Source organism: Toxoplasma gondii, chromosome VIIb (assembly GCF_000006565.2).
Source record: "Toxoplasma gondii ME49 chromosome VIIb, whole genome shotgun sequence".
NCBI lineage: Eukaryota > Apicomplexa > Conoidasida > Eucoccidiorida > Sarcocystidae > Toxoplasma > Toxoplasma gondii.
The window spans coordinates 1,219,556-1,241,251 of NC_031475.1; the positions used below are offsets into that span (position 1 = coordinate 1,219,556).

Below are 21,696 nucleotides of genomic sequence, written 5' to 3' on the forward strand. Positions count from 1 at the left end.
GACGCGATCTAAAGTGCGCAGCCCTCAGAAGATTTCTCGCTCTTGTCTCTTCGTTGCTGTTGTAATTTTAGGCTGAGAGCTATGTTGCTTATTCGAGCAGCATTCCCCTGCCCAGACGGGCACTGGCTACGAACCGTAGTTCCAGCGGTACTTCATCGGCACCGTGCCTCGTGATCCGTTCTGAGTTAGAGGTACCGCCTGTCATTGTGAGTAGTCTTTCAGCTTGCACGACAGTGCGCTAACGTCCCATGTTTTCTGTCGAGTATTCGCTCGGCGTTTCCTTGTGCCCGCTGTGCTGTGGCCCTCGACGGTGTTCTACTATTTTTGGGGGGCGCGAGTGTCTTTGAACAATTGAATCGCGGGTCCTTTGCCCGCTCTTCTTTTTGACCGTTCCAGAACCTCCGAGCGCAATGATGGGGCTGTACACGAGCCCCCTTGGCGAAGATGTCGCTGTTGAGGGCCCACGTACGCCTGAGACGTACGACTGCCTCTCGACAGATTCAACGACGGAGGAAGGCGACGTGTCTCCTGCGAGTCAGCCTATCCACGACGAAGCCCCGATTCCGTTCTCTGTGGCGATTCCGAGGGCGGAGGTGGTGAACACTGGAGCCTGGCTCACCCACGTCAGCTATCTGGTTCAGTTCTCCGACATGGGCGTCATCCGCACTGTTCGCCGTCGCTTTCGCGACTTCGAGCGTCTCGCTCAGGATCTTGACCGGCTTCTCTCTCATCCTCGCGCCCACGTTCTCTGCGCCACGAACCCTCGGCCTCCGCCATGCTCCCGAGAACCTCAGACACCCAGCGCTGAGCCCCAGGGCCCCAACGGGGCAAGGTGCGCCGGCGGAGACCGTTCGGGACCATGGGGGATGCGGGGTGCGACTGCTCCGGGGTTCTCTCTAGAAGATCCGGTTGGCAGAGGTGGAAACGATTGGCCGAAAGGAGTTCGTCTAGGAGACAACAGGCCACACTCGCGGTCTCCAGAGCGTCACTGTCACCGAGACAGACTGGAGGGTGGAGAAGCCGGTGTGTCTGTCCCTGCAAGCAACGGCGAAGACGAGGCGCGCGATACACACCGTTCTTTTCCGCCCTTTCCTTTCGTCGTTTCTGTCGGCGGGCAGTCTGTTCGCTTTCCTGCTGTCGAGGAAGAAAACGACTCCACTCCGAGCGTCGAGGAAAGTCCTGCAAATCCGTTCTTGGCTTCGCCATCTTGTTCTGGTCAACGTGCCCCCTGGCTCGGGCGCGGGGATGCTTGCGCCTACGCATGTCGGGGCGCATGCGCGACGAAGGAGTCGCTGGTGTCTGCGTTGCCCGCCAAGCGACTGTTTGGCAACATGGACCCTGCGTTTGTGGAGGAGCGACGACGAGAACTCGAGCGCTTTCTGCACCTTCTTCTTCTCCGCGAAGAGGTCTTTCTCCTGCCGCCGTTCTGGGCCTTCTTTGAGGCCAGCGCGGCCGCTGCGCTTCTCGCGCGCTTCTTCCTTCTTACCACCCCGGCGAGGAGACGCAGTGGCAGCTACGACGCCGCGGCTCTACGGGTCATGCAGGAGACACTGTGGGGCATCCGCGAGCTCGCGGCGGGCCTCAGAGAAGAAGGCAACCGGCATGGCAGAGACGGTGGAATGGATCCGCAACCCACACAGGCTCAGTGGCTCTGTGCGGACCCCGGAGATCGAGGCGCCTCCTTCGACTTCTCTGCGCTCCGGCTGTGCCTCTCATCGCCTGAAGGACATCAGCTTCGCTGCCCGGCGGGAGAGAAGGCAACTCGTTTGCCGGAGACTCTGAAATCTTGGCGTGCTTCTGCAGATCCGAGTTCGGCGGCGATATCCAACCCCGCGGGTGTTGAGGCCCGCCGCTGTGGACAAAGAGACTCGGAAGAGCCGAGAAATCGCGTGGAACTCTGGCGTCTTGGTCACCCTCAGTTCGTTCTTCGACTTCTCTGTATGATTGCCGATGGGCCTTTCCTCCCAGCCTGCGTTCAGCTGCAGGTCGTCGATCTCCTCTGTCTCCTTCTCTCTGTTTCCCCCTCCTGTCTCCTTCGGCCCCTCGTCCAGGCGCACGCCTTCGAGCTGGTCTTTCGCCTCCTGGAATACACAGCCGCGTCGGTCAATGCAGAACTCTATCGGGACCTTTCCAGATTGAATCTCCCGCGCATGCGGAGCTCCCAACCTTCGGCGTTTCCTCGCATTCCCGGCACCCGCGAAGCGCCAATCTTGAGAACGGCCTATTCTCCTCAGTCGGGGGATGCATGCGCTTCTGGAGTCTGTTCCTCATCCGACGAAGCCGAGGAGACCTGGCGAGGCGGTCGAGAGCCGAGAGAAGACATCCACGGCGTTTCTTGCACTCAAGAGGGGAAGCTCAGAGAGGCGGAGAGACGCGACAGAGGACTTGTGAGGAAGATCAAGCGGCAGGCATTGTCCGCGTCCACGACAGGTTCTCCAGGAGACGACCAAGAAGCGAACAGCCAGGACGTCGCCTGCAAGGCCCATGTGCGCGTGCTCGTCGAAGTCGCCGATGCATGCATGCGTCTCTGTGCCAGACTGATCGAGCTATGCCCGAACGAGTTCTTGGTCTTTCTGAAATCGAAGGAGGGCCTGCTGCGCATTCGAGACCTCCTGCGCATGCAGCACACGCGAAAAAGTCTTTCGGTCAACAGTCCCCACGAGGCAAAATCAAAGGACATCGGACCGCGTGGAGACAGACGGAGAGACCGCGGTTCGGCCGAGAGACGCCGGCCGTCCCAGAGCGGCTCCCGAGGCCCGCGGGAGAAGGCCGGTGCGCATGGGAGAGGGTCAGGGAGCGGTTGGGGCGAGGAAGGAGACACCTGGTTGGACAGAGACAGCGAAGAATCCGTGCGGAAACAGAGACAGAGACAGAGCGAGGCAGCCGTCGGTAGAGCCGACGAGAAGAAAAGCCACTCAAGGCAAACTCCAGACATGTCCGAAAATGAATCGGACGAGCCCGACACCGATGCCACTGAAGACTCTGCGAACGAATCGGAGACGAGCTCCAACTCAAGTTTCGAGAGCTTTCTCTCTGAAGAAGAAGGCACTTCGTCTTCTCTTTTGTCTGCGTTGCATCGTCGTGCAATGCGCCGCATGCTGCTTTGTATGTTGCCTCTGTCGGGTGTACCTGGCGACAGGACTCTGGAGGTCGCGGGCGCATGTGCGCGAGTTTTTGAAATGCGAAAACGGCGAGGCAGGAGGCGCGTTTTCCGCGGCTCCGTTCTGTCTTCCTCGGCCTCGTCTGTCTCCAGTGACTCTGCGGACCTTTCTGAGGAGGCGGCTTTCTCAGGTGCTGCCCGCCGTCGCTGGCACCGGAGGAGACGGGGAGAAGAGAAGAACGAAGAGCGAGGACTGTGTGTCAGCAGGGCCTCTCAGAGTCCGTTGCGTCACCGAAACATGCCCCGTCTGCATGCACGCGGGAGCTGTACCCCAGATCGTCAGGGGTCCGCAGGTTCTCACGGCTCTGCTTTCTCTTCTGTCTCTCATTCTGTCGCTTCCGGTCAGTCCAGCAGCGAAGCTTGCCTGCCTCTGCCAGGCGCTTCTGGAGAGTTCCCCAAGGGCGACGGCGGCGGCGCCCGAGGAGACAGTGGGGAAGGCGCCTTGCAGGGGGAGAGCTCGATACGCGAGAGTGACGTTCTCCCTCGGAGACAAGCTGCATGCGCTGCCCTCGCGATTCCAAACGAGGCGCTGCGCAGAGCTTTCAAGGGCCGCCTTCACTGCTTCGTGGCGCTTCTCCTCTGGATCGCTCTCCCCCTCGTGGGCGTCGGACGCGTAAGTCGCGCGACTGTGCGCGGGAGCTTCTCTCCACACGGCAAGACTCCGTCCCTCAAAGTTATCGCTGCGTCGTTATATTTCGATTCTCAAATTCTTCGAACACCAAGATCGACCCTTCGCAATCTCGTTGTACCAGTACCGTCCTTGGAAATCTCAATCTCGCCTCCCACTCCTCTGCTGTCGCGCGCCCTTTCATTTGCATACACATGTGCGCTTATATATATATATATATATATATATATTATTTATATAGATACAGAGATGCACGTACATATGAAAATATATATATATATATATATATACATATGAAAGCGGGAACATATATATATATATATTTACATTTGTCCACACCTATACGTGAATGTATTTTCTTTATGCTCATGTATAGAGCGATCTGTGTAAGTCTGCGGTACGGGCTCGTGGGACGATAGATCAAAGCGCGGGTGTGCCTGAGGGAAGGTCCATGGGGAAAGAAGGCGGGGGGCGCAGCGGACCTCAGATAATCTGCACACGAACGAAATCAACTCCAGTTCTGCACAGGTCGGATCGTGGTTTTCCTGTTCTGTTCATCTGACATTTTTTTTGGAAGGTTACGAGGCAGCTGGCGTCAACTCGCCGCGTCCATCTGGCTCTTCGATATGGTGTCTTTTTTTCTGCCGCCTGTGCCGCGCACACGCAGGCTCGCTTCTCTTCTTTTCTCTTTCTTCTCTCTTTCTTCTTCTTCTCCTCTCTTTCTTCTTCTTCTCCTCTCTTTCTTCTTCTTCTCCTCTCTTTCTTCTTCTTCTCCTCTCTTTCTTCTTCTCCTCTCTTTCTTCTTCTTCTCTCGTTTGATCCGTTGCGCAATGACATGTTATGCGCGTGTGGACAGGCTTTGACGAGTCCTCAGTCTCTCGGCCTGGAGACTTTGTCGCTGCTTTACAAGTGTCGCCACGATACGGCCTCACGCGTGCTCTGCGCGCTGCTGTTGTCGGCGCTTTTGCGTTCGACCTCCTCGAGTTTCTTCGCGGAAGACGGCCGGCACCGCGCCCGCCTCCGGCAGTTTCTCTCCCACAGTCTGTCGAAGAAATCCGCGTTCCCCTCCCTGGGGCTCTCAGGCCGCTCCGAAGCGCTGCACGAGGCCTCTCAGGCCGAAGCGACGACCCACCGAGAGGCGGCGAACGGAGACGAAGGAAGGGAGGACGTGCATGCGCGAGCGAGACAAGCCGCGGAGGCCATCGGCACTCTCCCGCTTCACCTGGTTATGCGCGCACTGAAGCAACCTGATGCAGCCGAGGTGTGGAAAAAAGAAACAGAAAACGACGAAAAGACAGCGAGACGAAGACAATGAGAAGCAAGCGAGAAGAAAAGAGACACCGCGTAGAAGCGGAGAGAGAACGAGGTCGGATGGAGGACAGAAGAGAGATTCGGAGGGAAAGAAGCCGCACATGCTAGGAGACAAGAAACAAAGACAGAATATACAGATTCGTGGCAGCCGGTGGGTTCAGCCTCTCGACGATTTATTCAAGCTTTTTGTCAACCTTGTGATCCATGGGAAGCTTCACGCTCAATCGCAGAGATGCGTCGACTCTCTATGTATCGAGAACAATATACACGCAACCACACATATCCACGTCGTGTTATTACAAGCTTACCTATACCCTAACATATATATATATATATATATGTATATATATGTATATATATATATATATATATATATTTGTATATATGTATATATTTGTATATATATATATGTATATATTTGTATATATATGTGTATATGTATATTTGTATATATGTATATGTATATATCTGTAGATGTGTTAAGGCTTCACGTTTTGAAGCTGTATCTTGCGTTTCACCTCTGCGGGTTTCACTTTGTTTTTCAGAGCTTCGAGCTCCGCGATTCGAGGAAAAATCGTGCTTCGTGCCTCTTTGATTTGTCTCTCAGCTGCCGAGCTGCGGCTTGAGCCGCGACCTCTTGTTCTACCTCCTCAGTCCACACGTAGTGCCTCGCTTGATTCCTCTTCTTTCTCTCTCTTCCTTTCCTTCGCACCGGGGGACGCCGTCTCTTCTCTCTCCTCCACTCTCGCCATCCTCAAAGGGAGAGCGCGCGTCGCCAGCTCCACCGTCTGTGCTCTCGCCTTCATGCAGCGGAGCGCGACAGGAAGAGACGTGCGAAGTCAGGGCTGCGTGTGAGATGGAGATTTGCTTTTTTGTTTGCTGGCTGCTCGGTCTCCTCGTCAGCCGAGCGAGTCCGCTGTTTGCCTGTCTGAGGCGCGAGGCAGACAGGGAAGGCGGCGGAGAGGACGGGAGTCACGTCCGCGACGTCGGCGCCTGCAAAGCCGCAGAACGGCCCTCTTTCCTGATTTGTCAACTTCCTGCTTCTGCGTCTGCTTCGCCTTCTGCCTTCACAAACGCGACGTCCTCTCCTATTCCTTCTTCGGTGCGACAGACGTTTGCAACGCTTCCGTTGGCAACAGACGGCGTCTGCGAAAGAGACCCGCTGTCTCCCGGCGACAGCTGCGCCGCGGCGGCCTCGCCCGGCGAGGTTTCGCGGATCCCTGAGGCGTCGCCAGACCTGCCACACACAGATCTCGGATTGCCTTTGTTTCCTGATCCACCGGGTGTGAGGGACGCGTCTGAGGCGAGGCCTGTGGGTGGAGATCGCGAGTCTCAGAAGTCGTCTTCCTTTTCTTCTCGCGGTGGCGCTCGCCGTCTCCGCTGTCTCTCGTCGCAGCCTCTGCTCGGACGCGGGGGTTTGCCTTTCCTTTCATCTCTCGTGCCGGCCCTCCTCCCGCCCGCATGTCCATCCGTTTCTGCTTTCCCCAGTGCAGGAGCTCCGCGCCGCACCGCGCCTGTCGCTGAGGACTCGCTCCCGCTAGGCAGCCTCCCCGAGAGCTACTTGGCGACGCTTCTCTCCTTCCGTCGCCTCCTCCCGCCGCTCTTTGGCCTTCTGCAGCAGAGCCCCAGCGTTCCTCTGCAGCGCCTCGCCGCCTTCGTGCTTCTGTGGCTCCCAGGCTGGCAGGCGCAGGTCTTCCCTCGCGAAGCGGCAGGTCCTAGAAGGCCTCTGAGTTCGGAAACAGGAGACAGCTGTGGGGTAGGCCTGGAACCCTCGCTCGGCTGCGCGGAGACGCCTGCAGGCTGCGAACGCGACGGCCGAGACCAGCGGGTCACAGGCCGGCTTCCCAACCTTGAGGACCGGCAGGCGCACGCAGTTGAAGAGAGCGGGAGACAGCGAAGAGAAGAGGGAAACCACGAGGAAAAACGAGAGCACTGGAGTGGAGAGAGAGCGGCCACAGAGCGCGTGAACGGAGACGGTGAAGGGCGAGAGGGGAGACAGAGGCCAAGCGAGGCTGAGGCTTCTCGCATGTCTGTCGGAGACACCTGGGGAGACCACGAGTGGGCGAGAAGAGACGAGAAGAAGGCCGGGCAACTCCAGGAACATCGAGCGACGTCTCGGTCGGCACGGGAGAGAAACCGAGATCCCGGTGAAATGCCGGTAGCAATCCCAGGGACAGATTCATCTTCTCTCTTCTCGTCTCCTTCGTGCTCTTCGTCGTCGTCTCAAGTGCGTCTCGAGACGCACAGTGAGAGGGTCGAGCAGAACGCAGAGGCGAGCTTTTCGCGCATCGCCTTTTCGTCTTTCGACATCGCGTTGCTCCAAGGCAGGATGACGGGGTGTCTGCTGCTGTTGCAGCAAGTCCAGGAAGAGGGCGACTCGCAGAAACAGCGACTGGAGGCGGAGAAGAAGAAATTCCAGTTTCTGGAGAAGCTCGTGGCTTGTCGGCGAAGCTCCCTCCGCATCTGGAGGCCGAGCGGCCCTCGCTGGGCAAGTCGGAGACCTCCCGCGAGTTTTGAGGCAAGCGGGGCGGAAGGACGCCGACGCTCGGCCGAGAAGACACCCAGTGAAGACTGGGGCGATGAGGAGCCTGCGCATGCACAGAGCTGCGATAGCCCGCTTGCTCTTCGCCTTTCTTCCGCTTCACTCGACTCCAGTTCGTCCTGCTCTCACCTGCCTCCGGGCTCGCCATCGTTGAGACCTGGGAGAGACGAGCCAGCGGACGCAACAGACCAGGAAGCTACGGACGAGAGCGAGGAGCGGAGACGACGAAGAAATCGGGGAGAGAGGCCAGTGGAACGGAGAGGAGAAGACGACATTTGGACGTTTCTCAAGCAGCTAGGGCGACTCAGGAGAACGCGAAGGGAGATGAAGAGACAGACGAATCATGCTGTCGCGTTTCTGACCAATACCCGCGGGAAACTCGAGAGTGTAGTAAGGCACATGCACACCCAGAGAGGAGCATAACTGCGGTGCGTCCAGTTATCTTCATCAATGGACTGCCTTCTGTCTCTCCGGCTCTGATGGGCGTCGATCATGTAGAGTGCCTCTACAGGTTCTCCAGCTTTGTGTCGCCGCTTCTTTCCTTCCTTTAACCTCTGCGTTTCTCTCCCTCTCTTTTTCGCTGTTTCTCCACCTCGCTCTTTTTCCCCTGTTCGCGCGGTCTCTGCATGCGCTTCGTCCACTGTGTTCTGTTTGTCTTTCGTTTTTCCGCTGTGTCTCCTCGCAGCACCTGTACGCGAGCTCTGTGGAGCATTTGTGCACTACAAAGGTTCTGCCTCTGTCTGCGGCACTGCCTGCCCTCGACGCGACCCACCGAAGGCTTTCTTCCTCGCTCGCAGAGAAGGCGCGGAAGGAGGACGAGGCGATGCATGCAGCGCAGAAACAAAACGAGCAAGAAGTCGCGGCGCACCAAGTTCTCCAAGCATGCACTGAGCAGAGCGCCGCTGCCAAACGAGAGGCGATGCGAACCCGCAACAAATGGATGGAAGTCGAACATGTACGCCTCTCCTCTTTCGCTGTCCAGAGCCAGTGCCTCTTACGTCCTTCTTCTGGAGTCCATCGACATTCGTTTCACCCTTCGTCTCTCTGTGCAGACATATCTGGGACAGTATCAATCTATCGATCTCTATCTATCGATCTATCTATCGATCTCTATCTATCGATCTATCTGTCGATGTTTGCGTTTGTCAAAGTCTATGTGTAAGCGTCGTCCTAAAATCGACTCGATGTCTCCCAGGCTGTCGCGCGGTGTGTGTACCTGTCTATATGTCCATCGGTATATCTCTATAATGGCTGACTCTATCTGTATCCGTCCATCCATCTTCCCCCTTCACCTGTCTCCATCTGTCTAATAGCCTGTGTCTCTATCTGTATCTACGTGTGTGTACGTTCGTACGTATCGCTCTTTGTCTACCGACCTCTACGCCTGTCGACGCGCGAGCCTGGGCATGTAGAAAAGTTGTCAAGAGGAGACCGAGAAGTAGACGGGAGAAGCAGGCACAGAGTCACAGAGAGGCCGAGAGGTCTGGATACCTCACGCCTAGGCGAATCAGTCTGACGCTTTATGACTTTACTCGTGATATGGGAGCTTTTTCCACATTTCGTTCTCTGCTCTGTGCAGCTCATTGCGGCAGCTCCGCAACGGCGCCAGCAGTTGGAGGAGCAGGTGGAGTACCGCATGCAGATTTTAAGTCGGATTCGCGAGCAGTGCGGCGAGGCAAAACTCCGGCTTGACCAGCTTCGCGGGGACATTCAGCGACGATCTCAGCAGAGGACGCAGGACGAGGCAGAGGTGCAGCAGCTCGCTGCGGCACTCGAGGTGAGAGAGAGCGAAAGGCTTGACTTTGAACGTTTATGAATTCTCCGTTGCATTTTGTAAATCTTTAAAAGGGACTTAGACACTAGAGGCTGCGCTCTTCTTCGTTTGCCTTTCGAAAACTCGAACTCGGCTCGAGCGTCTGCCTCCGTCTTCGCTCTTCCCTCAACCTATCTAGACATGAGAGGTTGAGGTGTAGCTGCAGAACTGCTTGCGTTTCGCTGCATGCCCGTGCGCCTTGTTCCTTGTCGCTCTTTCCTAGGCATACACAGCTGCGCTGAATAGCCGCCAAAAGTCCGCCACCGCCTCCCCGGAGCTGGATCTTTCTTCGCAGCAACAAACGGCGGTTCCCGCAGACCTGAGTGAGGAGAACAACTGGCCACTGCTCACGCCTTTTGTCCGTCTTCTGCCCTCTCGAGTGCAAGCGACTCCTGAAATTCTTCGTCTCGTCTCCGCCTCGGAACCGGACACAAACGCCGCACCCCCACCGCCTTCCTCCTCCGCTTCTTCAGGTTGGCCAGCGTCGCGAGGCGAGGTCTGTCTGCGCTTTCTTCGTCTGTTGGAGAGTCTGCTGGCGACGAGGAGAGACGCTCTGGGCGAAGGCGAGGACGAAGAAGAGGCGCGATACCATGAGGCAATGGTTTTAGAAGACCAGGTAGAATCTGCGACAAGAGAAGTGGAGATGCATGAGAGACAGCTCGAGCAACTGCGAGTCTCCATTTCTGAGCAGACCAATCGTACGAGTCTCCTCAAGAAGGCCGACGCGCTCCAGACCGATGTTCGCAAGTAGGTGGAAGAAGTCCTTTGGAACGCAGACTCCTGTCAGCGGACAGAAAAGGCAGACTTCGAGTTCAACTTCTCTCTGGCGAGATTCCGAAAAACTGCAAGCGCACCGAGTGTCGCTGAAAGAATCCTGTGAATGTGGGCGACTGCCTTCACAGAGAGGACAGAACAGATTCTCAGAAAGGACTTGGCAATGATCTTCATTGAGCCACGTATATTCAAACGCATACATACATACGTATTTATATATATATATATATATATATATATATATATGCACATATGCACCCCTCTGGACATAAAAAATATACACGTGTACATATACATATATATATATATATATACATACATATATATATATATATATACATATATATACATATATATATATACATATATGTATATATATACATATATATATATATATATGTACATATATAGATGTGTGTATGCATAGTGATTCATTTGCGATCTTTACGCAGATGTGGAGGCATGCGGAGACATGTGCATGCTGTTTGTTGGTGGAACGCTTGAGGGTGGCGACGCTCGATTGCTTCACGAACAACGCATTCCTTTGTTTCCTCTCGTTCGACTTAACCGTGGTTTACTTCTTTAGTCTTTGTTCTGTGCGGCTGTCCTTTGTCTGGTTCCTCCGTTTTCGTTCCTTCGCATGCTCGTTGTCGTTCCTCGGTCTGTCTTTGTCTTTTCTTGAGGCGTTCCGTGTCTTCCCTTCTTGACCTTTGCCTGTTTTTCGTTTTTCGCCTTTTTTTTGCGTTTTCTGACTTTGCGGCAGCCGCGTTTTTTCTCTTTTGTCAGATGTGACTCGGAAGTCTCGCTGTTGACGGAGCAGGAGCAAGCAGCGCGACGCCGGTATGCGAAGGAGAAGGAGGCGCATGCGGTGGTTCGCGATGCCCTGCGTGCAGCGACGGAGGCGAGACAGGCTGCTGCGGTCACTCTCGAGGATCACGAGAAGAAGAGCGCGGCTCAGCAAGAGAAAATGAATTCGTTTCTCTGTCGCGGCGAGAAGGAGTTGCGCCTGCTGTTCATTCTTCTGCAGAGAGTCGAAGAAAACCTCGACCTGATGAAGAAGGAAAGAAGGCGAATCAAGGCTGCGCTCGTAGCCGAACGCGAATGCCGGCGTAGCCTCGTAGTCAAAATCCGCAGAGCGACGCGGCAACTCACCGGCCTTCGCGCCCAACTGGACTACGCTGAAGGCGACGAGCACCTGAAGCTCATCTAGGTCAACGTGAGGCGAAGAACGAAGAGGAAGAACAAGAGAGAGAAGAAAGAGATTTCACTCGCAGGAACAGGAGAGGCAGCAACGGGGAACAGGGCAGCGAACACGATGGAGGAGAGGCGAAAGAAGAAAAGAGAGAACAATACCACGGTGACGCTGAAAACTCGAGAAGGGAAGGGAGTCAAGGAGGAGATACAAACCAAAGATGAGGAGAAGCGACAAAAAAGGCTTATGGAAGAAGAGTCACAGGGAAACGAAGGCAGAGCAAGTGCACAGTCGAATGCCTTGTTCAGCTCTTTCTTTTGGGTCGATTGTTCCTCTCGGACCATCCGGTACCCTTCAGTTTGTAAAAAAGAATCATATTTTTTCCGAGGTCAAACAGCTCTTCACAGCCTCTTTGCAGCGAGGCACTCGGAGGGCGCGTGCGTCCGTTTTGGATTCCAGTTCGATCTTGTCACCTCTTTCCAGAGGAAACGCATCTTTCTGCGTTGTTATACGCTCCGAGGTCGCCTGTAAATCTTTCGGACACTGGAGCGTCAGAGTCGCGTAGCTTTCCATTTACTCAAGGCTAAACATATTCCTGTCCAGCATGTAGCTTAAAAGCTATAAAATGATACATGGTCAAAGCATCCCAAGCGAGCACCCTAAACACACGGCTGAGAAAAAAGGGGGAAGAAAGTAAATCTACAAGGAACGAAGTCGCTCTGCTTCTTGAGAAAAACGTATCACCATCCAGTCCTACGCTCGGCTCCTTTCCACCGAACCGCGCCTTCAATGCTTCATACCGAGCTGCATGCACCCAGCGCCAGTGACCGAAAGGAAACGCGTCGCTACCTCAACGCTGGTGGCATCGCTACTGCCGCGCCCGACGGATGCAGAACTCGAGAGTTGCCCATGTGGATGCAGGCGACTCCGTATGTTTCTTCAGATACCTCTACGCGGCTCGATAGATATGCAAATCCACTCGAGCATCTACATCCATGTGCACACATACATATCTGTACTAACATGCATCTGTATATACAAATATATATATATATATATATATATAATTTATATGCATGTGAGCGTGTTTGTCTGTTTCGAGTTGTACTTTGATATGGAAATGCTCGTGCGCATAGAGGCATCTCTCCAGTGCAAGGTGAGTTGCTTCCGCATGCGCTGATGCATGGATAGGTCAGACCCATGGTTCGTCTGTCTCTCACGAGGACGAAGAGAAGAGTACGACTTCAGTCGAGTTTGCCGTTCCTTCAGTGAACAGCAGTTGTTCGATCCTCAAGGAGTGCGACTACGCAGCCCAAAAAGGACGACGATTTTCTCGAGGTGCACTCACCACTCTGCATGCACCTGGGACATCTCCCAGGGAACAGCGTTCCCTGCGTTGTCAATACACATATGTTGGCTTCCTGTACAGGAAAATGCACTGTCCAAACGCTGTATCCTATATATATATCCTATATATATCCTATATATATGCATAACTCATGCACACATATTTAGATATACATGGATCTACGAGTCGCACGTAAGAAGTTCGTGCTTGAGACAAGTGAAAGGACGAGAACAGGAACCTGGAGATCCCGAGAGCACTGCTCTTTGTTCTCTTTCCCCACTGCGCAGAAGTTTGCTTGTTTCTCGCGTCTCGTCTTTTCTACGAAATCCGTCTGTTGTTTTTTCTCCTCTTTATACGTTTGCCGCTGCCTTCTCGTTCCGTCCTCTCGTTGTCTTGCTGTCTCCAGATGTCTCCTTGCGCCTCAGGTCCGAGGGCCGACAGAGACAGGCCTGTCCCAGCAGACCGTGTCGGGCGTGAGGGCATCGATGGATCTCCAAATGATTGGCAGAAAGAAAGAAGAAGACCCCCAACTTTCAACGAAGTCCGGACGGCCGGGAGCTGCGCATGCAAGGTAACTCTGTGAACACACAAGAAGAAAGTCACACACCCGTGGTCCGTTTGTCTTACGAAATCAGGACAGCGTAGTGCAACGGTGCGTTCGATGACCTGTTGGTTTATATCCTTAACGTATCAGTGAAGGACCCGTGAAACTAAAGATGAAACAAATCAATATCGGCACAAAGGCGGAGGCGAAGCTGCACGACGCTTGCCCTTTACCGAGGCTACGTACTTCAAGAGACTCCGAACGGTGGCTGCCATTCAGGCGACAAGAGGTGATGCGATTTGTCGCCTTGCTCTGCATGTCTGCATGCACTCCCCCGAAAACCTACCTCTCTCAGTCTGTCTATCTGCCGCTTGCGTCCCCCTTCACCCTGTATGCACTCGTCTTCTCGACTGCTCGAGCTGGAGAGAAAACATGGGTGAGGCTGTCTGCCAGAGCAATGCGAGAAACTGTGGCCTGGCGGAGGAATCTTCGCAGCCAGTTGCTCAACCACACGGCGACTTGTTTCCCCCTGAAAAAGGAAATAGAAAACACGACCTTTTGAGCCGTTAGAGGCTCGAGAATATCTCAAAAAACAGGCACGATGCGGCCTTGAAGTACCCCAGAAATAGATGCAAGACCATCGACGCATATGGATAACATCCATGTGCTGAGTTCTGAGACGCTTCTGTTCCTTAAGAGACTCACATCTTCCTCGACTGCAGACCCCTGGCGAATCGCGTCGTCAATTGACGAGGAGAAAACCTCAACGAGATCGAGAAGCAGTTTCAACTCGGCTCCGATCAAGAACGCCACTCGCGCCACAGTCGCTGGAACCTCGAAGGACGCGTTGAAAGCATCACACTGATCTCCCTTCTCGTCCGTCTCTCCTTTGCACTGGCTTCGTCCCTCTCTCTCGTACTCTCTGTCCTCCTCACTGCCCACACCGTTCCGCTCTTCCCCACCGTGGCCAGCCGAGTTCAAAGGCAGAGAGGAAGCCACCGGAGAAGCGAGAGAGACTTGTTTCTCTTCCTCTGCAATGGAACTGCTTCTCTCGGCAGCGGTGCAAGCGACAGTGAAGTTCTCTAGAAGCGTTTTCGCTGTGCAGACTGGGAAGAGCCTCAGAAGGGCGTAGAGAAGAGACAGGTTCCGGTTGAGGAGAGGAGGCCTCAGAGCAATAGAGAGAAACTGAAGGACAGCTCTGCATGCAAGAATGGAAAATTCGAGTTGTTCAGCTTCCCGCTGTCGTCGCTGTCGCTCTCTCCGGTGCTGGCTCCTCAGAGCAGCGGAGGGAATCCTGTCGCTGTCTCCGTTCGTCTCCACTCTTTCTTCGCGATCTTCGGAGACCGCAAGTGTCTCTTCCTGACAAGATGAAAGACCGGCGAGACGACGCGCGAGCAGCCGCAACAGAGCTGCAGCGTAATCCACTAGACGGTCGGCAACATACCTGGGCAGGAAACGGAGCAGCGAGAGAAACTCATGACATGAATGAGAAGAACGGAAGCAAGCATGAGAGGGGAAAGGAAAACGGAGAGACAGGCATGAGCGAAGACGCGACAGAACGTAAAATGTGAATGCGAGGAAGAAGAGATGCAAGGAATTTGCTTAGAACCCACGAACCACAGATCCAAAAAGCGAAAAAAAAACTCGACACACGCCGTCCATCCTTGAGAGAGTCGCCAGGAAAAACAGAAACTCCAGCTTGACTTGTGTCGACCGAGAAACGCAAAAGAAAAAGTACAGCGAAGGGCGCTGGTGCGCGTGACCTAGACGAAGAGCAGCGTCCGAGAGCAGAAGACGAGCACGAGGAGCAATGCGGTTAACGGACTTTCTTTTTTTGAAGAGAGACCCTCACCAGTGCAGGTGCTCGACAGAGGCGGCGACGTTGAGCAGGGAAGAGGAGCACAAAAGAAGAAAGAAGCTGTCTCCACATCGGCGGATGTTCCACGACAGCAGGCGAAGGAGAACAAGGATCACGAGGCTCCCGAGTGAGGCGTCGGCGAGCTTCTTCTTCTCCTCCCAAGGGATGTCTGTGATTACTTTTCTCTGGAGCTCTGAACAGAACGACTTGTCTTTGCTCAAAGTTGCGAGGGAAATGGCACAAATCACTGCAATCGGAGGCGCAGCCGCGCGCGGGCGCTGTACCTCATCGCCCTCACTGTCGCCTGCCTTGGACGGCGACAGGCGAGGCAATGCGTTCAGCATTTGAAGAAGTGGGATGACAACGCGTTCCCCGTCGCTTCGCGAGAGACAGAAGAGACTGGCAAAGGAAAAGAAGAGACAGACATGGGGGAAAGAAACCATTCGGGAGGAGAAACAACCCCTAAAAGAGGCAAGGAAAGAATAAAAGAGACGTCAAAGGCACCTTGAAAGAAACAAAGGTTGCCCGGGAGTCCCCGCACACCCGAGACACACACTGAGAAGTGAGAAGTCACCGGAGACAGGAAAGGCGGAGTGAGACGCTCGTGATCAACCGCGGGAACGCGAGTTACTTCACGAAACATTCAAAGGGAACTAACCATGTCATGTGAAAGAACAAATACACACTTCAAAAACCCGAAAAAAAAGTCCACGCATGCACAACGGCGCAATTCATGCATCTGTCTCTGCACCTCTCTCTCAAACACACGTCCATCTCTCCCTCCTCCCTTTGTCTCTCTTTCTCTCTTCAAACGGAAACATTCGCATGCGAAGATCAATTCGGAAGTTGAGAGGGCCTTGCTTTGGTCTCACCGGAAGCATCGGTTGCGGCACAGCAGGAGGTAGAGAAGAAGAGACTTCAGCGGGTGACTCAGGGACGAAGGCGCGCACAGTTGGAGAAGAAGTCCCTCAAAGTTGACGGACGATGACGGCGGTAGAGACGGAGAAGATCCCCCCGAATCGTCAGGCGAAACCGAGTCTCCGTGACGCGGAGAGCTGCCTGCTGGCATTCTCTCTTGGTCCGCCCTAGACGGTTTGTTCACTGAAAAGTGAGACGCGTCGTAGAGACACGAAAACGCAATTGCGAAAACATTCGCCTCTGTGGGGGTCCGACGCGCGAGACTCACGTCGTCAGACGCCGCCGGAGATCCAGAAAAAGCCTTCCCGGTCGACGGCAAAGGTCGGCCGCCAAGCCCTGGCCACCCGTACGTCCCCGACGCCGAGCAACGTGGTGACGAAGACGAAGCAACACACGAAAGAGAGGCGGGAGAAGGAGAAGGAGAAGTAGAAGAGACAGAAGAGGAAAGTGTAAAACCCAATTTTTCGCGCTGGGGCTTCTGCATGCGAGAGTGTGGCGCTCGAGCCATCAGCAGAGACACGCGCGTCGACGGGTGCGGATAGAAAGCGAGAAGAAGAACGAGAGAAAGCGAACAGTGAGCAAGACCTGGAGGAATTGAAACGAACGCCGGAGACGACATCAAGAACGCAGACGAAGGCCAGACCATGCTCAGCAAGTACGCTGCGAATTCTGCAAAAAACAAAGAGACAGAAAGAAAAGAGATTCAACTCGAGTGCGAGAAGGATTCGACAGTTAAATGGACAACGATGGAGATGTATCCTCCAGGGCGCCCTCTCTCTGTGGGGCTTACAGAAAGAAGCGAAAGCGCCTGGTAGAGTGAACAGGGAAGGAGAGGTAGGCGCGAGATCGAGGAAACGGGAAGGCAGGCAAGCCTTGCACAAAGGCATGCCTTCGATCTCCAGCATTTCTGCGAATTCTGATGAAACAGACTAAAACTGAGGAAGAAAGAAGACGTTGGAGAAGGAAAAAAAAGACAGCACGGCTGCAGTCCCCATTTTAGCAGACTGAAATCTTGTCTTCCCCCAGCTGACCGATCTGCAATCACGTACATATGTATTCAGGCAAATGGAAGCAGAGAGACATACACCACGACATGCGGAGGACCACAGTGTCACCTGAGAATTGCACGAAGCTCGAAAGAAGTCTCAGGAAGAATCCTTTTGCTGTCCAAACTTCAGCGAGAAACAGAGGTGGTAAGACTGTTTCGCCAGGAACTCGAAAATGCCAAGTGCGCTTGCAGAACACAGAGACGAAAGAAGGAAAGAGTCGTGGAAAGATCTGGAAGAAGAGAATGAAACAGGGCCAGTAAGAGAGGACAAAAGAGAGACGAAAACCCCCAAAGCCTACCTTTGGCTCGATCTTCTCCTCTTTTGTCGCGGTCCCACCGACTCAGCAAGACCTCAATAAAATACAAGTCCGGGAGAAGAGCTGCGGCTGCGACTGGCGGGAAGTTGTTTCTTCTTCGCTCTTCTTTTCCATTCTGTCTCATGACTCGTTCTTCATGTTCCTCCCTCTCGCTGTCCTCCTCCCTCATCCGGGCAAATCGCTCCTGTTGCGCCTCCTGCTGCCACGCATAGAGTGCAGGCGCGAGCTTCGCGCAGGGCGACGAAAGGGGAGGAATCAACATGTTTTTGGGTTGTCTTCTTCCCGCCTTCTCCCCAAAAGACACGCTGTTCTCCCGCTCTACGAGTGCATGTCTGGACCCCATTCTCTGCATCTCACGACCGGCGCCTGCACCTGTTTCCACGACAGGCTGGAAGGTTTCTCCGTCCCTCCTGTTGCTCCAGTCTCGGCTCCGGACGCCTCCTTCCCCTGCGAAGCCCCCTGCGGTGTGATCGCCCTCGCCAGACACGCAGGCAGGCCGAGGGTGTGGGGTTTGCAGCGGCCTCTTTCTCCGAGAGGAGACAGGCGCCAGGCCTGAGCGAGGGACACACGAGGCTGTGAGCTGGGGGGGACAGACGACGGCAAATAGACAAAGCAGCAACTCTTGGAGGTGCTGGTGTGCGCGCAGGAGATTCGGCGAGCAACAAGGAGACGGCGGCTGAGCAATGGTGAGGAACCTCACAATGGCGTCTAGCACAGAACCAATGGTGGAGACAGACAAGGAATCCGAAGACAACGAACTCGACGAAGAGCAACTGGAAGAAGCGGACATATGTGCTGGCGAGAGAGGAATCCAAAGAGGCACGACAGTGAGAAAAGCAACGAGGATGGTAGAAGACCCGTACTGCGTGTCTAGGTCCTTGTTGGATCCGGTAGTACAGCGATCGGAAACAGCTACACATTCGAGCCGAGACCTTTCCACGTCTCCTGTTCCTTCCTCTGCATTTGCCTGCTCTCCATCCTCCTCGCCTTCTCCACTTCTGTCGCGACACTCTCCCTGGCCTTCTCCCTCCGCGCTGTCTCCACCTGTCTCCTGCTTCACATCCGCCTTCTCGCTCCGGATCCCGGTGTCCCCTTCTTCAGGCCCTGCTGTTCCCGTCGCCTGGTCTCCCAGGCGAACAGGCACCAGCACAGAACTCAGCGTGCGCACAGAAGCCAAATCATTGACAGAGAGAAAGACTTCTCGCGATTCCTCGACAGAGCCGTTTCTTCCTTCAGAAGAACCACGCGAAGACCCCGAACATGCTGGACGCAGAGTAGCTCTAAAGAGAAAGCCTCTCGCCTTGGCCGCGACGGCATCCTCCGGGAACATGAGTGAGAGCCAGGCGATCACGTCGTTTTGCAGCTGTTCAGGAGGCCTCAGGGGCGAAGCGGAGAAGAGCTTCGTCGCGCCCCTGTAACTCATCACAAAGGCACAAAAGGCTGGAGAAGAGAGCGAAGCCGAAGGCGCCCATTGCTTCTCCATGGAAGCTTCACGGTCCACGCAACTTGCGCGTTTGCTCGCCTCCGCGCCCCCGGCACTGTCGAGTGTCGCTGTTGTCGTTGGAGTTGTTGTGGGATCCGCGCCGACAAACGCGGGAGAAGCCAAAGGCGGGGACGAGATAGGAAACTGGGGGGCCTCGTCGGACTGCTTCATCTCTGAAGGCGAGCAACGGAGCCCAGACGCTTCGTGGAAATCCATTTGGCCATTTAACTCTTCTTTATCTTCTCCACGTCGTGCAGGGCGGCTTCTCGAGGGTGCAGACGCAGCGTCAGGGACTGGGGGAGAAGAGCTTTGAGATACCGCGTTCGGAGGAAGCCGTGAAAAAGAGAGAGACGCGTTTGAAGACGCAGACTCACTGGCGTTTATGGCCTGGAAAGAAATCGAAGACGACCGCTGTCGCTTGGACCCCAAAGAGGCGAAGAAGGCCTGCGAGAGGCCAAACAACTCGTCTCTCATGGCGGAAGACAGACACGCTGAATCCGCAGACGAGGAGACATACTCGAGATGGTACAGTAGCTGCGGTAGAGAGAGTTGGGTGCAGAGCGCCTTAGTAAGCAGCCGCAGAAGAAGCGCGAGCTCAGCGACAGATAAGTCGGTACAGGGGAAATGCACTGTATCAGGAACAAGTTCACCGACGCTCGAGACTGCGTCTTGGTCGCAGCCCGCCTCGTTTGGACTCTCACTCGACGCCATCTGGTTAGCAGCTTGAGTGCGATGGTCCTCTCGTCTTGGCTCCACTCCTTGAGAGGGGAAAGGCGAGCAGCTGTGTCTCCGGTGGAGTGCTTCGACAGCCTCTGCATAGCGGGAGATCGTGCGCGCGAAGAAGAGGTACAGCGCCTTCACCTGTCCATTCCTTGGGTTCCCCAGCAGAAGCGGCCGGAGCACCTCATTCCACAGAAAAGGCGTCGAGAGGGAAAAGGGCCGAACTGCGCTCTCGCCGAGAGAAAGCAGAAGGCTGTCCCATTGTAACACTGGACCCTTGCAACGCAGCAAGTTGGTGGAAGCTAGAGAGCTCGAGCACGTCACGTCATCTACACCTGGGGCTTCACCAGGCGCGGCGGCCATCGCCTCTGAAGGATTTGAAGAAGCCAGTCGGTGAACTGCAAACAGAAACGCCTCCATTTGTTTCGCTGCCTCACCCGGGCCGTGGTACGCGCCTCCTTCGGCCTCGCCAGGCCGAGACGACCCGGATCCCATTGCGCGGGGAAAAAAGCAAAAACCTCAAACCAAAGGACGCAAAAACGGTAAAGACAAAAGAGAAAAGGGACACACCACTGGCTTCTGTCAGACACAGTGAATGCTGTGTCAAATTCGGCCACGGTGGACACTGCACCGGGTGCCTCTGGAAAGGAGCGAGAGGTTCACAGGGCGTTTTCCGCGAGGCAAGTTAAAGGCATGAGACGATGAGGCGGCAAAACGGAAAAAACCGCGGCGAGAGAGGGAAAAGATTAGACAAAACGCTTGCGCAAAAGTGGCGCCTTGCTCAACGGCTCTGTCGTGCTGTGTGCAGAGTTCTTTCTTGAGAAACGGCTCAGTGTATGCGCAACAGAATAGGCGACCAAACGAAGAGTACGGACAAAAAAGATTTGGGCTCGACACAAGCATAATCTACGGATGCATAGCCGCACGATAGCAGCTTGCTCATTGCTTGCAAACGCTACTGGGCGGCGGAGGTTCGCAGGCAGGTTCTCAACTTCGTGAGGTGCCGCCGAACAAAGACGTCGAAATTGTGTTTTGGAACTCAGTAAAAAAACAGACAGTTTTGACGAGAACCTGAAAAAAAAGTAGACATCTCTGCTCGCGCGTGGTCACGTCACCAGCACCTTTTCGTCACCGTAGGATGTGCGGTACGCGCGGCAGCTTGTTCTTCCAGGCGGGTATATATGCGTGACAAATCCGTAACGAAAATCAGGGAGCGGGACCGGAAGGATTGAGAGGAGAATGCCTGTCTCCGTCCTTGTTTTTCCGGCTTTCTGGGTTCCTTCGACCTCTCGACACTGGAAAACGCCTGAGACATGGATATTTCCTGAGAAAAAACTAGTGAAATGGCGATGGACTCTCCACGGACTCATGTCACTACCAGAAGGGCCCGGGCACCGTGAGGTGTATAGACACTCAAAACTCCGGTTGACGGGAACCAACTGGCAACGGAAGTCTGCGTTTACGCTGTCCTTTGTCTTCAGGGCAAACTAAACAGTAAGTTCAGCTTCCACGGCATTTAAAAGAGGTGTCCCAGCGTGTGAGGCGTGGCCGTTTTCCCGATCATCGGACTTGAGGAAGCAGGAGGCGGTCTCATGTGCGATTGAGAAGAATGAGGAGGTAAACTCATGTCGGGATCGGCGCCGATGATGTCTCACGAAGGAAATAGACGCCCAGCCTCTGCTGAGTTTCCGTCTCGAAGAACACGTTTAAGAACATTTCTTCTGCAGAATTTGCAAATAACAGACACGGGGAAGTAAATCAGAACCGGCAGTGCCTTCTGATAGTCACTTGACTGGGTCTTCGTGTCAAGGGGGGCGAATGGCAGCGCGTAAAACATGTGAAGCGAGGGGGGAAGCAGCGTGTCTGGGCGCATGGCCGTTCATGTGACTGATGAGACGAAGAGGCGTTGACTTTAGGGTGTCTTGTGTCTTGCTCCATTTCCGGTAACCGAGTGCGTGGATTTTCAACGGGTTCTTCGGAGTGTTTAAACGCCGATGAAAGTCCGTCAATTCCTGTTTTGCAATTGACACGTGCGCCCGC

At 54.7% G+C, this 21,696-nt stretch overlaps 2 protein-coding genes across 2 annotated transcripts; one reads left to right on the forward strand and one right to left on the reverse strand.

Moving 5' to 3' along the window:
• Nucleotides 1-410: 410 nt before the first annotated feature.
• On the forward strand, nt 411-11,438 carry TGME49_262460 (hypothetical protein; the record flags this gene model as incomplete). The annotated part of the gene is made up of 7 exons (XM_018781285.1): nt 411-3,773; nt 4,645-5,049; nt 5,707-8,031; nt 8,327-8,596; nt 9,221-9,418; nt 9,678-10,201; nt 11,015-11,438. The coding sequence occupies 7 exons, from the start codon at nt 411-413 to the stop codon at nt 11,436-11,438; spliced, it is 7,509 nt and encodes a 2,502-aa protein (XP_018637120.1).
• A 1,472-nt stretch (nt 11,439-12,910) lies between these two features.
• On the reverse strand, nt 12,911-20,151 carry TGME49_262450 (hypothetical protein; the record flags this gene model as incomplete). The annotated part of the gene is made up of 6 exons (XM_002365306.1): nt 12,911-13,345; nt 13,659-13,841; nt 14,018-14,756; nt 15,165-15,569; nt 16,043-16,757; nt 17,436-20,151. 6 exons carry the CDS (start codon nt 20,149-20,151, stop codon nt 13,190-13,192), a joined length of 4,914 nt encoding a protein of 1,637 aa, XP_002365347.1. The 3' UTR covers nt 12,911-13,189.
• Nucleotides 20,152-21,696: the final 1,545 nt, after the last annotated feature.